The sequence below is a fragment of the Primulina tabacum genome, chromosome 7 (genome assembly GCF_025594145.1).
Source record: "Primulina tabacum isolate GXHZ01 chromosome 7, ASM2559414v2, whole genome shotgun sequence".
Taxonomy (NCBI): Eukaryota; Viridiplantae; Streptophyta; class Magnoliopsida; order Lamiales; family Gesneriaceae; genus Primulina; species Primulina tabacum.
Genome location: NC_134556.1, coordinates 4,431,115 through 4,445,858, shown reverse-complemented (window position 1 = coordinate 4,445,858; position 14,744 = coordinate 4,431,115). Strand labels below are relative to the sequence as shown.

Sequence of the window (14,744 nt, the reverse complement as noted above, 5' to 3'; positions counted from 1 at the left end):
GAACTATCTTTTGCAAACATTGATGAAATCATTCAGGCTGTAGCTCTGGAAGCTCAGCTAGAAGAAATACATTCTGAATCAGTTGCTCCTTCAACTGAACAACCAGAACAAGAAGTTCAGATACCATCTGAAGAACTAGTTGAACCACTTGCTGCTGAAGAGCCAGTCCTAGATTCAATGCAAGAACAACAAGAAGCACCAGTTCAGCCAGAAATCTCTGCTGAACAAGTCACTCAAACTGATGAACTAGAAAAATCTCCAGGTCAAGCAGTTGCTGAAAATGTGGTGAGTCGATTGCTCATTCAAACAAAGGAGCCAGAACCAAGTTCAGTAAACTCTCAACAAGAGGCACCAGTGGAAACTGACCAAGCGTTATCTGTTGATCAAAATCCACTTTTACCACCTCAAATTCACGAAGAAATTGCTGCAACAGACATTCTAGCACAGACTGTTTCTGAAACGATATTATCTGATAGGACCATGGTGGTCTTTGATCAAGTCTCACATGAACCAAGAACATCTAATCAGTCACCTCCTCTTCAATCCACAGAAATGGATCTTGTTCTTGAAGAAATCCAGAATATGCAGCACAATATGCAGCAGATGATTACTGAAATCAAGAAAATTCAATCCACACAATTGTCTCATGCTGTCAAATTGGATTCTTCAATTGAATCTGATTCAGCAAAACTGAAAGACATTCAAGCAAACATGGATTCTCTTACCCGAACTGTACTTGAGATGAAGAATAACAGAGGTCTAGCTCAAAGTCTCTATACAACTCAGGATATAATCAGTCAACGAGTTGAGCGATTGGAAACTTCTGTTTCTAATAAAATGAAATTGTTGCAGACTTGTTTACAAACTGCTGTCTCAAGTATCTCCGCAGATGTCAAAATTCTTTCCACTGACGTTCGAAAATTAACTGAGAAGATGGATTTGTTTGACAAAAAGGGGGAAGAAATCAAAGATCAAAGAGCAACTTGAGAAACAGCAGAACCAGTTAATCAGATTATTAGATCCAGCTGTTATTAAATCAAGATCCCTTTCAGTTCAAGAAATTCAATCTCTTATTTTATCTACAATGAGCTCAGATGTTCAATTATTATTTACTTAGTTTTGTCAAACACCATAAATGGGAAAATTGTTGGAAACTAAATTCCGGCGTTTGACAAAATATGAACCAACTGAAAATACGAACCAACTGATCGAGTAAACTTAACTCAGCAACTGGAATTAACAACTGAAATCAGCTGATCTAATAAAGAAGATTGATCAGTTAGAAACTGATCAGTTGATATATTCAGCCGTATGCTAAGCACCCTTCAACTGAACATGTCTCGAGAAAGAACATTCAACCGTCAAGAGACATAGAAGATTGCAACGCCGCTCTTCAATCAATACAGCTTAGAAAAATGCATTTCGGCGAAAGCAATTAAGACGCCGTATCACAATAAATGAAGCAAACAATGTCCAAGGAATAATCAAGTAGAAATCAACGGATACAAAGATTCAAATTCATCTCAAGTTACCGTTGGAGAAAAGAAGCTTATAAATATGACAGAAGAACAAGAGGGAAAAAAACACTATTGAAAAGCTTGCTGTCACTCTGTCAAAATCTTAGCTCACTCTTACATGATATATTCGTAGCAGTTAAGGCTACAATTTGAGCTCACTAGCAAGTTGTAATAATCGTTGAAATTCGAGAGTGCTAAGATCAGTTACGCACTGAGAACATTCTGTTAAACTAAGAGTTTCAGTTTTTGGCAGTGTTAAGTCCAAACTGAAGTGGGTCAGTACAATTCTTGTATTTGATCAAAGTCTTTTAGTGGATATCCTATCCTTGAGATAGAAGGGGTGACGTAGGAGTAATTAAATTCTCCGAACATCCAGAAACAACCCTTTCCTACTTTATTTCAGTTTCGTATTCTATCTTTCAGTCGGTTATTTTCCGCAACTACTTTAGTTTAATTGATTGTCATTGACCAACAAGATTCCGAGAATCAGTTTGTCACCAAACTGAACTCAAAATTAGAAAAGACCAGTTTTAACTGTGAGTGTGTTTGTTCAACCCCTTTTCTAAACACTCTTGATACGTTAATCGATCCTATCAGGAACCTCCACCACTTCATCATTGGTAGTACCGTTTGCTTTGCCGGCATGTCGTATAGCCCAATTCCCATCCTATATCCCTCTTTCACTGAATATCTTCCCTTGCTGTCATATTTCCAGTATCTAGAGTCATCTCTCGGTGTTTGCGGGAGAGGGATTCGGTGGATTTCATCCCCAATGTAAGGTAAGACTGATCCTCTTATAGCCTCATCATCCCTTCTTCCATCCTTTATCAGAGCGTCCACCCGGATCTCATTTAGAATCAGAGAGCCGTTGTTATTAATAAAGTTACGAACCTTTGGCACCCATTTATCATGGAAGATACGGATTGACTTCCCATTCCCCACCGTCCAATACAAACCGTCTTCCAATAGTGTTCTGCTCGATAGAAGGGATCGCCATACAAACGATGGATTGCTACCAAGTTGAGCCTGCATAATGTCTCCTTGTTTAAAGTAGCGGGCTTTAAGTACTCGGCCAACAAGCGAATTAGGTTTCCTTAGAATTCTCCAAATCTGTTTTGCAAGGAGTGCTTTGTTAAATATCTCTAGTTTACGAAAGCCCATTCCTCCCTGGCATTTCGGTTTGCACATGTAGTCCCACTTTTTCCAATGAAGCTTTCTACTTTCTGCATTGGACCCCCACCAAAACTTGGCACATTCTCGTTCAATATTACTGAGTATGGATTGAGGGACACGGAAACATGACATAGCGTGTGTGGGCACAGCCTGAAGGACTGATTTCCTCCTATTGAAAAAAATTTGTTGCCCCAGCTAGAAATTCTCTTGACCACTCTTTCTTGAAGAATTTAAACATTATTAAAAGACTTTGAGGCATTTGTTGATTTTTGAGAAGTTAACGAGTTAGTATTTTACTAGCTTGATAAAGTATTTTACAGAGCTTCAATAATTTTTTAAGATGCTATAATATTTGGAAAAAATGAATGATTTGTTCTTCATTATTTATATTGCCTATAAGATTTTGTTAATCATCCTAGTAACAGTAGCATAAGCAGAAAGAAGCTTATAGAAATTGAAGTTAATAAACACTTAATTTTTTTATCAATAATGTCACAAAATAGACTAAATAAGCTAATTATGTTGTTGAATGACAAAAAAATGATATGAAAACTGGATTATACAAAGTTGATATATATTTTTTCCTCTAAAAAAGCTAGACGATTATTTTTTATATAATTATTTCAAATATTTTTTGACTTGTTCTTTATGTAATATATTGTTTCTTGTGTATTTATGTATTATTTATTATTTGCTAACTGAATTTTAGTTTATAACAACAAGAGAACTCATTTTTTAATCTTCTCTTCAGACTCAATGTAACAAAGGTACGTCTTTGCTTGATCATTGTCACATATGTTGGGTTTGGAACCCTGAGTGAAAGATTTGTCCCCGGGACTACGATTTGCTTCTTACTCCGCTCAATCCAGCTCTGTTGATAAGCTCCGCTCAATCCAGCTCGTTGATTGAGAAAAGTCTTTATATACAATGATTTTCCTCAAATAAATTTCAATAAAAGGCCGAGAATATAGGGTACGACTTATTTTATCTTAGTTTTGCACAAAGGTTCGAGTCTTCTTATCTCCAACTCATAAACTATGTCAAACTAAAAAGGAGCTAACATCTCCACTTCGGCAGCCATCTCCTACAATAAGTGGGGAATAGGGCTTTATTTGTGACTAATGATCTTCCAAGAGTGATTTTTTCTTGTAAATATTTGCACTCATAAAATATATTTATATTGTAATATTTTTTTATATGAAATGTTGATGTGTTATCCACACAAATATTTATTTCATGAGCTAAATAAGAAAATGATACGATAATTGAGCTTCGGGAGTTTAAAATTTGAGCTTAACTAGAGCTTGATTAGTAATTTAAAATTTTAGTAACAAACTTATAACTATAGTAAAATATACCATTGTTATGAAACAATCGAATTTTTATGATTGTACCAAAAATATTAAAAGTTATTATAATCTTGTATATTATAAATTATAAAAGTAAAAAAAGGCATAAAAATTATTGATTTCATGGTTAGTTATCCCATAACGAGCAGATTCTCTATTTAAATTGTATTATATAGACTAGTTCAAAACTTCGAATTGATTAAAATATTTTATTTAATATATATGTTTGATATATATATATATAATAAATATTTCAAAAGCTAATTCTTAAAAAAAAAAACAGAAAATATTAAGCAAATATATCAAAAAATTGATTAGAACAAATAAATCAAAATGCAAAAGGCAGATGATGATGGAATCTTGGGAGATGATGTATATATCCTAATGAGAACCAAGTCACGAAACAAACATTATTGCTTTTGTGGTCAGATAATTTTGTCACTTTTTGATTTTGATTATCTATGTTATCGAATTTCAGTTTTAATTATAAATCTTCTCATTCTTGAAATTTTAGTCTTTTTCATTGGAAAGCTGATATGCTACTGTAAACGTCAGCGTCACTTCGAAAAAGATGACTAAAATTATAAAAAACAAAGATAACAGACTAAAAATGAAATTTAATAACACAAATATCTAAAATCTCCAAGAGACAAAAATAGAAGATAAAAGACAAAAAGAAGCAATTTTCCCTTGAAGAACAGGACCAAAACATCTCTAAAACGACGATCTAGGACAATAGCTAGCAGGTGATCATCGTTCCAACTCTTTCACCAGTGAGAATCTCAAGCAGCAAATAATGCTTCAACCGGACGTCGATTATTGTAACGTCCGAAAAATCAACCTATGTAAATCACATTCATGCAAATTATTTTAATTGCTTAATTGTTCTATTTATTGATTTTAAATGCTTGCATGATATTTATTATATGATTAAATGTATGATTGCATGACTAAATGATAATATGACATGATTACATGAAATTTAAGAATTTTACCCCAATATTTGATTATAGGCAAGGGAAAGGAGACCGGGGACGACTAAGACAATAATATGTATTTTTCTTTAAATATGTACAAGGCTTCCTAATATGATTAAAAATGATTTAATTTTCCTAAAAATGTTGGATTTCTAATTTATTTTACGAGTGAAACTCGATTTTTCCCTAGAAGTCGGTTTTAGGCAAACAAGGAATTTTAAAAGATCAAAAATATTATTTTTGGGAAACTAATTTTATAAATTTTTATGTCCTAATTAAATAAGTGTTATTGGGCCAAATTTAATTATTTAAAGAAGGCCTAATTACCCTTAAACTTGCAATCCCAAAACTCAAGCCCATTTGCATGTGATTAAAATTATAAATAGGACCCCTAGGCTTTCATAACCTCACAAATCAGCCTCCAAGCAGCTGAAAACACACTCACACACACCACATAATTCGAGAATATCAAGGAAAAGAAAATCTTGTGTTCTTCGTCGTCCGGTCGTCCAACATCGCACCATCGCCAACGATCGTATATTCGAGCGTTATAAACGTAAATGCACGTTTTCTAAACCCTTTTAAACATCATACAAATCATAATATGTGTGTGTTAATTGATTATGCATGAAAAATAGTGGTGTTCGATTATTTTACGGTATGATACGTATTTTCAAAGTTTTAATGATTTTACGCCAGTTTTGAAAAATGTTATGAAACCAATGGACACGTTGCCAACGTAGGTTGTTATATGATTGAATTGTGGTTAAAACATGGCAAAATTAAAGGTAATAACAAGCTGGAAACCGAGGAACAAAACAAGGAAGGGACTGAGGGCTTGTTTGGCTTGTGATTTGTCTTGAAGGCTCGGATACTGTGCATGGGGGCTGGGCTCAGTTAGGGCTGGTTGGGTCTTGGCTAGGGTTGTGGTTAGATCCTACGAAGAGTCCTAGAAGGGCTAGGGCTCGAGCCTTGTCCTGGGGAATAGTTCACGTGATGAGGGACTCTCCCCCAAAGCATGCGCGGCTAGTGTTTCGAGAGAAGGAGGCTTGCGGATGGCTTGGGGGTGAGCCAAGGTGGTCTGTCAGGGTCCCAGGGAGATGTTCAAGGGTTGGGGCAGGGGCTGGTGTGGCTTGGTTCAGGGAGGGCCCGAGAAAAACGTGGGAACACAAGGGAGCATGGTGATCGCGCACGATTTCTGGCAAGGTGCAAGGCTTTGTGCGTGAGGTCAGGGGTTAGGCTGGGCTTAGGCTAGGTCTAGGCATGGTCCAGGGTTGGTTAGGGTCAGGTGGGCTCGGTGGTGGCTCGGCTGGAGGTGTCCTAGGGTCACTAGAAGTTTTGAGCGATAGGGAGGCTTGCTCGCAGATTTGGAAGCTCGGTTGCAAGGCTGGTGAGCGAACTAGGGTTAGGTTCCATGGGTCAGGGTTGGTCGCGAGGGTGCTTTAGAATGGTCCAGGGAGGGTTAGGAAGGGCTGGGCTCAGGGGTGTGGCTCAGTTTGGTCATGGCTCGAGAGAAAACGTGGGAAGCACCATAGGGACTCGCGACTCTTTTTATGATGACAGGGCTTGCAGCGCTGGTTCAAGGGCTTGGGCTGGTCTGAGACAAGTCTGGGCGTGGTTAGGTTGGATAGGGTTAGGTGCGCTAGGGGGTGCCTCGGCTGGAAGAGCCCTAGGCTAACTAGGAGTCCTAGTGCAACTAGGTTACACACATGCATGCAATCGGGTTGAGGGGTAGAAGGGTTCTGAGCGAGCTAGGGCTAGTTCTATGGGCTGGGCTTTGTCAATAGAGTTCCTAGGTGGGTTGGCTCAAGTAATTTGGAAGATGGCTTGGGTTGTTCACTTAAGGGTCAAAAAACAAGATTATTAAGAATAAAATTTGGAACTATGGGTCCACGGGTGTGGTTCATGGCTCACAAGGGTATTTTAGATAATAAAAATGTTATGTTTAAAATTTGGGAAGAAATAATAAGTTCTGAATTTATCCGGGATTTAATCGTCTCACGAATAATTAATTAAAGAATTGTGTGAAAAGCCTCGAATTAAGCCGAATAAAATAATGAAAAATTATATTTAAGCTTAAATAATTATTTGGGATAAGCCCAAGACATTAAAAGTAAGAAAAATATATAATCGATAATTTTTACGTCTAGGGACAAAACGGTAATTTTATACGTAGAAAAATATGTAAAATCTTGACAGCGTCCCGAAGGATCATAACGCATGTTAAATGATATTTTATTATTTAAAATGATTATTTTTATGAAAATATGATATTTTATGATTTATGATGAAACTGTGCAATTTATCATGTTTAAAATGCTATTTTTGGAAATTTATGATGATTTATGCTTTTAAAAGAAAAGGCAAAAAATTTGAAGGATGTTAATTGACGGTGAAAAATGATATATGATTTTTTGGAGATGACGTGAGGGCCAAGGCCCCAGAGGTACCCCGTTTACGGGCCAAGGCCCCAGAGAGACCCCATCTATGGAACAAGCCCCCAGAGGGACACGGTCGATCGTATTTTTACGGTGGAGCATAGTGCTCACCCCCATGGACCATGTGGAGCTAAGACTGCAGTCGATCAAAGGATAAAAGCTAGTCACTTTCAAAGATCAAATTTTACCCAATATGATAAATGATTGAAAGTTTTACGATTAAAATGATTTATGATATATGATTTATGCTAAAAAGCTTTTTATATGATTTATTTATGCTTAAATGATTTTAAAGGGTTTATTTATGTTCAAAAGCTATTTTAAATAAAAGTATGAATTTTAATGCACGTGATTGTATATGTATTATTTGATATTCAGGTTTAGAACGTGCTGAGTCATTAGATTCACTATATTTGTATGATGCAGGATTTGATGATTTTATGGGATGAGCTGACGACTGAGTGGATCGAGTACCGCAATACACACCCGAGGGCCATTTATTTCCACACTAGCTTGATAGATTAAAGATTAAAATATTATGTTAATGATTTTATTAGAGATATTTTATGCTTTATTATATTGTTAGTCAATTTTTGTGAAGGTCGATATATGATTTTGGTTAGTTGATGATTTAGGATTTATTTTATGTGCTTAAGATTTCATATGTTAATTTATTATGATTGTTAGAATTGGTAAGTTATTTATATAGTATTTTAGAATTTATGATTTTTGATTAAAAAAAAAGTCCAGGTCGTTTCAATTATACTGGCAGTTTGAACTCCTTGAGCCAATGACCTCACACAACAACCAATGAAACGATCTCGATTTTTTTAAAAATTAATAAATCATAAACTCCAAAATTACTAATAAAATAATTTAATATTTTCGTAAATCATAATAAATAAACATTTAAAATCTCAAGTGTGTAAAAATATCCCTAAATTATCTACTAACCAAAAATACTACGTCGACCTTTAAAAAGATAAACTAACATAAAATTAAAGCATAAAAATCTTTAATAAAATCATTAACTATAATAATTTAAATCTTTTATCTATGAAGCTAGTGCGGAAACATAAATGTCCATGGGGAGTGTATTGATGCACTCGATCCACTCAATCGTCAGCGCATCTCATAATATCATTAAAATCTGCATCATACAAACCTAGTGAGTCTAATGACTCAGCACGTTCTAAACATGAATAGCAAATAATACATATAAAATCAAATGCATTAAAAATCATATTTTTATTTAAAATAGCTTTGAACATAAATAAACAATTTAAAACTATTTTGAGCATAAATAAATATTTTAAAATAGCTTTAAGCATAAATAAATTATTTAAAAGAAACTTTAATCATAAATAAGTTGTTTTAAAATTAGTTTTTAATAATATATCATAAAATTATTTTAATCGTAAAGCTTTCAATTCTTTATCATTTTAAGTGAAGTTTGATCCTCGAAAGTGACTAGCTTTTATCCCTTGACCGATTGATCTGTTTTCAGCTCCGCAAAATCCATGGGGATGGGCACTAGGCTCCACCGTAGAAATACGATCGTCGAACTCCCTCTGAGGCCTTCTCCCATAGATGGGCTCCCTCTGAGGCCTTTTCCCATAAATGGGATACCTCTTGGGCCTTTTCCCTCACGACATCCCCAGAAAATCATATATCATTTGTCACAGTAAATTCACATCCCTCAAAATATTTCTCTTTTCTTTTGAAATCATAAAATATGATAACTTTCCAAAAATAACATTTTAAACAGTAAAAATTGCACAGCTTTACCATAAATAATAAAAATCATATTTTCATCAAAATCATCATTTTAAATCATAAAATATCATTTAACATGCATTATAATACTTCGGAACGCTGCCAAGCTTTTGCGTATTTTCCCAAGTGTAAAATGACTGTTTTCCCCTAGACGTAATATTTCTCGATTTTATCTTTTTCTTGCTTTTAACGACATGAGCTTATCCTAAATAATTATTTAAGCTTAAATATAATTTTTCATTATTTTATTCGGCATAATTCGAGGCTTTTAAATTAATTCTTTAATTAACGATTCGTGAGGCGTTTAATTCCCGAATAAATTCAAAATATTTTGATCCTAAATTTTAAACATAACATTTTTATTTCCTAAACTACCTTTGTGAACCATGAACCATACCCGTGGACCCATGTTTCCAAATTTATTTTTATTAATTCAAAATATGACCCTTATGTGAACAACCCGAGCCATCTCCCAATTTACTCGAGCCATGTTTGAGACACCAAGAGCCAAACCCGAGCCAACCCACCTAGACACCCTACTGACCAGCCCTAGCTCGAATAACCAGCCTTGGCCAGCTCAAAACCCTTCTGCCCTTCAACCCGATTGCATGCATGTGTGTATGTGTGTATCCTAGTTGCACTAGGATTCCTAATTAGCCTAGTACTCTACCAACCCCTTATCTCTCGACCAAAACTGTCCCTTACCATCCCTAGAGCATGCTCAGCCTCTTCCCAGACCTGACCAAGCCCTCGAACCAACTCCACGAGCCCTGCACACAGAATCAAGGCTGTGCGCGTCTTTCCTAGTCCGAGTAGGACTCTTGTTCAACCTAATTCCCACGTCTCGCAGCCCTTAGACCTGAACTACCCCGAGACATCAAGAACTACATCGAGCCTAGACCTCCCTGGACCAGCCCCCCAGCCCCAAGCCAGCGGCGAGCCACTCTAGCCGTGACTATCCTTATATGCATCGAGAGATTCCTAGCTTGTGCGGACTTTCCTTTTGCTGCCTTGGTTCGAGCCCTAGCCATGCTAGGACTCTTCCTAGTACTTGCACACCGCCTGAACAGGGCCAAGATCCAACCTGGTCGAGCCCTGTTGGTTCTCCTTCACGGCCCAGCCATAGAACAAAGTGCCACCCAAAACAACCCTTGGTCCTCTCCTCCCTTATTTCCCACGGTTTCTAGCTTATTGTATCTTTAATTTTATCATGTTTTAACAATATTTCATTCATATGAAATCCTACGTTGGCAGCTTACTCGTTGGATTTAAAACATTTTTCATATAACGTAAAATCGTCGTATTTTTGCAAATATAAGATCTACCGTAAAAATAATCCCACAATCATATTTTTCATGCATAAAAAAATTAAATCGTGCATATTATGATTTGTATGATGTTTTAAAAAGTTTAGAGAACGTGCCTTTGCGTTTATAACGCTCGAATAAATGATCATTGGCGAGGGAGCGAAGTTGGACGAACGGACGACGAAGAACTCCAGCCTTTCTTTCCTTGATATTTTCGAAAATCTTATGTGTGTGTGTGGTGTGTGTTTTTCAGCTGATAGGTGATGAATTATGGTGTTTGGAAAGCCTAGGAGACCTTATATAATTTAATCAACATGTTAATGGGCTTTGGTTTTGGACCTTAATGTTTAGGAGCAATTGGGCCTACTTAAAATAATTAAATTGGACCCAATAAATCTTATTTAATTCAAACATAAAAATTTATAAAATTAGTTTCCCAAAAATAATATTTTTGATCCTTTAAAACTCCTTGTTTGCCCAAAACCGCCTTCCTGGGAAAAATCGAGCTCGACTCGTAAAATAATTCGAACTCTAACTTTTTTAAGAAAAATTATATCATTTTTAATCATATTAGGAATCCTTGCAAATATTTAATGAAAAATAAATATTCTTATCTAGGTCGTTCCCCGTCTCCTTTCCCCTGCCTATTATCGAATATTCGGGTAAAATCCTTCAATTTCATGAAATCATGTCATATTATCATTTATTCATGCAATTATGTCTTTAATCATTTAATAAATATCATGCAAGCATTTAAAATCAGTTAAAAAAACAATTAAGAAATTTAAAATAATTTGCATTCATGTTGTTTACGTAGGTTTGGTTTTTCGGACGTTACAACCAACCTTCGGTATCACCCAACTCGAAATCTTGCCATCTTCCATCATCCCTTTAATTTCAACTTCTTCACCAAACTCCTTTTATCGTCCCATTTTCCAATATTCCAGCCACATCAGTCAAAAGTATCAAATATGGTCAAAATTCTCATGCATTATCAAAATATAATTTTGTTGATAAAACATTAATTTATTTAATTTGATCCCAAATGTGAGAAGATTTGTATTTCATTATTTTCAACATTATTATAGATATTGAAATTAAATTCTTAGAAGTTCAACAATCATCTCATTCCCATTTTCAAAACCAAAATTATTCTTGTTTTATCAAACATGTAAAAATAACAAAAAAATAACAATTTTATAACAATATGTGTTGTTAGAACATTTATTTTTTGGTGATTTAACAAGGATGCTGATCCAATGGATAATTTAAGAGTCTAACCAAACTAAATTCAAGAAATAAATTAATTATTCATGCGCATATGTTTCCTAAGAAAAATTGTTAATCAGAGCATTATTGACTATCTAAGAAAAAGTGTCAGTTCATTATTTGAAGGCATAAAGGTCACTTGATAGTACACAAAATGATCTAAAAGGGTCACTCACAAAAGTTGAGCTGATCAAAGAAAAACTGATAGTTTCGTAAACCTCGGTAGATCTGTTAGTCTAAACAATGTATATTCTCTGAACATCTGAAGATAATTCCTGAAGAATAAAGCCCATATGATAATTGGATAAGATCTCGCATAACATCTTTTTCAGTCTGCTGAAAGTCAGAGTCCATACGCACTACCTGAAGTGTACTATTTTTCATAATAGATCAGTCAGGGCATACTCAAAAACTCTCGGTTAATCGCTTCATTTTTCTATCATTTGAGAAAATTTATTCAAAGTTAAAAGCAATTATCAAGAGCCCAACTGATCATAACAAACATACGGTAAAGTAATAATTCTGGTAATTTAAGATAATTTTTGTGCTTAGAATATTCTTGCAAAATCCTTGTAACTAAGAATAAAAAGTCTTACTGCTCATTTGTTTATGGTTTTGATATACTAAGAGTTTCGGTTAGGTTGTGTGGTAAGTCCTGCTAAAGTGGGCAATTTCAAACTGTTGTAATTGTTAAAGTCTTTTAGTGAAATTCTTCTGTAAAGAAGAAGGCATGACGTAGGGGTATTGTGAAACACCCCACTCCCAGGACATTTACATTTAAACAAAATAACATATGCGGAAGCCTTTGCATATTAAAGGGAAACATAATCAATTAAACTGTATATGAACAAAAAACTTGAATATATCTTACCATAACCATTTCAAAATTTTAACATTAAACCATCATTCGAAATCATCAGCAAAATATACAATTCTTTCCCCAAAAGATGCATACTAAAACAAATATAACCATCCAAAATTCAACCCATCAAAATAAATTTCACATGCCCAAAAGTTTCCCTTTCTCATGCCATATGACTTCTTCCATCATGGACAATCTCTTTCAAGCTTTCTTATCACCTGCATCACATGACATTAACTGAGTGAGAGATAAAACTCTGTAAGTAGAAAGCAATACATAACAAATACATATACATAGGCTTGGCTTGGAACATGGCAATGGCAATGGCAATGAAAATTGAATAATATCATTCCCAATGAATAATAGGTATCAAGTCAATATAAATGGTATCTCATGGCATGAATTAAAGGAAATGAATTGATAGTTCTGTGACCTGTGACCCGTGGTAAGTATCTCTTTGATATAAATATCAAAACTGTGAGAGATAATAATAATGAAATTGGCCAATGACATGCATGAATTACTATCAATCCTTGGCTTTAATCATAAGAAACTTCATTGAGACATTTTAACAAACACATGGTAGGAACAATAACTTGGTTGCTAAGATATCTTGAAGAAATTCCTACAACAACAAACACAATAATAACCATAAATCATCACCAATATCCATAGAAATCATTAATTCAACTCAACCCTTCAATACTTCAAACCTTTCTCAATTCCAAAAAATACAAAGTTGTTACCTTGAAGCTTGAAATCTAAGGTAGGAGACACTAAGAAATCAACTATGATCCTTGGATTTGGAGTGGAGAATTGAAGATGAGAAAACCTTGAGGAAAAGGAGCAAGAAACGTTTAAGAAAAAGGAAGAAGGGAGAAATAAGAAGAAGCCTCTAGAAAATGGGTTAATAAGCCATTCCCACGCCCAAAAACGCATTTCCAAGTAGCAACTCTTCCGGTCTAGCGCCGCGGAGCCACTGCCTTGGCGCTGCGGCGCTTGCACTATGGTGTTGGCAGCGCCGCGGCGCCAGGGTTTCGGCCTAGGCGCTGCCCTGCACGCCTAGCAGCGCTGCCCTCCGGCGCTGCGACGTTGACCCCTGCACCAAAATACTACCAACTCACCTAAAATCCAACCTCTTCCAATCCTATACAATACCAATGAAATTAGCATCCAAAAACATCCTCAATCATCCAACACAACCATCAATAAAAACTCATTTATTTCCATAATCATCACTAACCATAAAGCATAAATCCAACACAAATAGAATATACATGCCAGGAAACAGCGCGAGGCTTGATCCGGGACGAACGTGGCACTATTTTCCTTGAAGAAAAATCAACGAAAACTCGTTGGAAAAATTCAGAGAGGGGCGGCTGCACTCTTGCTCGAAGAACCCTAATATTTTTCTCTCAAAATCTGAAATAGTGTGTAAGGAATTGTGTGTGTGTTTTGTGTGATTAACGTGTAAGTGTGTGTGTAGGTGTGTGTGCGCGTGAGTTTAATATAATTAGGGCCAAATTATTGCTTAATTAAAATTTAACAAGCTAATTTAAAAACACTAACTCAATTAACAAGTTAATCAAAATGGTAAACTACTACACACTCTAATAAAATTCTCTAATTTAAATAAAATTCACAATTGCTAGACTTTAAAAGTTTTAAAATTCTAAAATCACTCAAATAAATAATTTAGGCTTTTAAAATGCTAGAACTAAATAAATTATTAAAAATGCCCCATCCTTAACTTAAAATAAAATATCATGTTTTAAAATTGCCAAATTCGTCGCCAGTCTCTTTTCCTTGATCCCGCATCGGATAACCGCCTGAAACTTGAAACTCAAGAAACATTTAACGCGTACATCACATAAGTATAATTAATTTAAAATAATGCATTTGAATAAATCATGCATCGCTAAGAAATCACTTTAAACTTAAATAAATGATTTAACAATTAAATATATGCATGTGATTTACGTGTACTGATTTTTGGGCTCTATAAGAAAGATACTTATGGAGCATAGAAACATGAAACACATTGTGAACTCGATCCAAATCCTGGTGGCAATGCGA

General features: G+C 35.1%; 1 protein-coding gene across 1 annotated transcript; it reads right to left on the bottom strand.

Moving 5' to 3' along the window:
• Window positions 1-298: 298 nt before the first annotated feature.
• On the bottom strand, window positions 299-2,822 carry LOC142552400 (putative mitochondrial protein AtMg00310). The gene is made up of 2 exons (XM_075662176.1): window positions 2,145-2,822; window positions 299-424 (listed from the first exon to the last, which is right to left on the bottom strand). Exons 1-2 carry the CDS (start codon window positions 2,820-2,822, stop codon window positions 299-301), a joined length of 804 nt encoding a protein of 267 aa, XP_075518291.1.
• Between the last annotated feature and the right edge of the window lie 11,922 nt (window positions 2,823-14,744).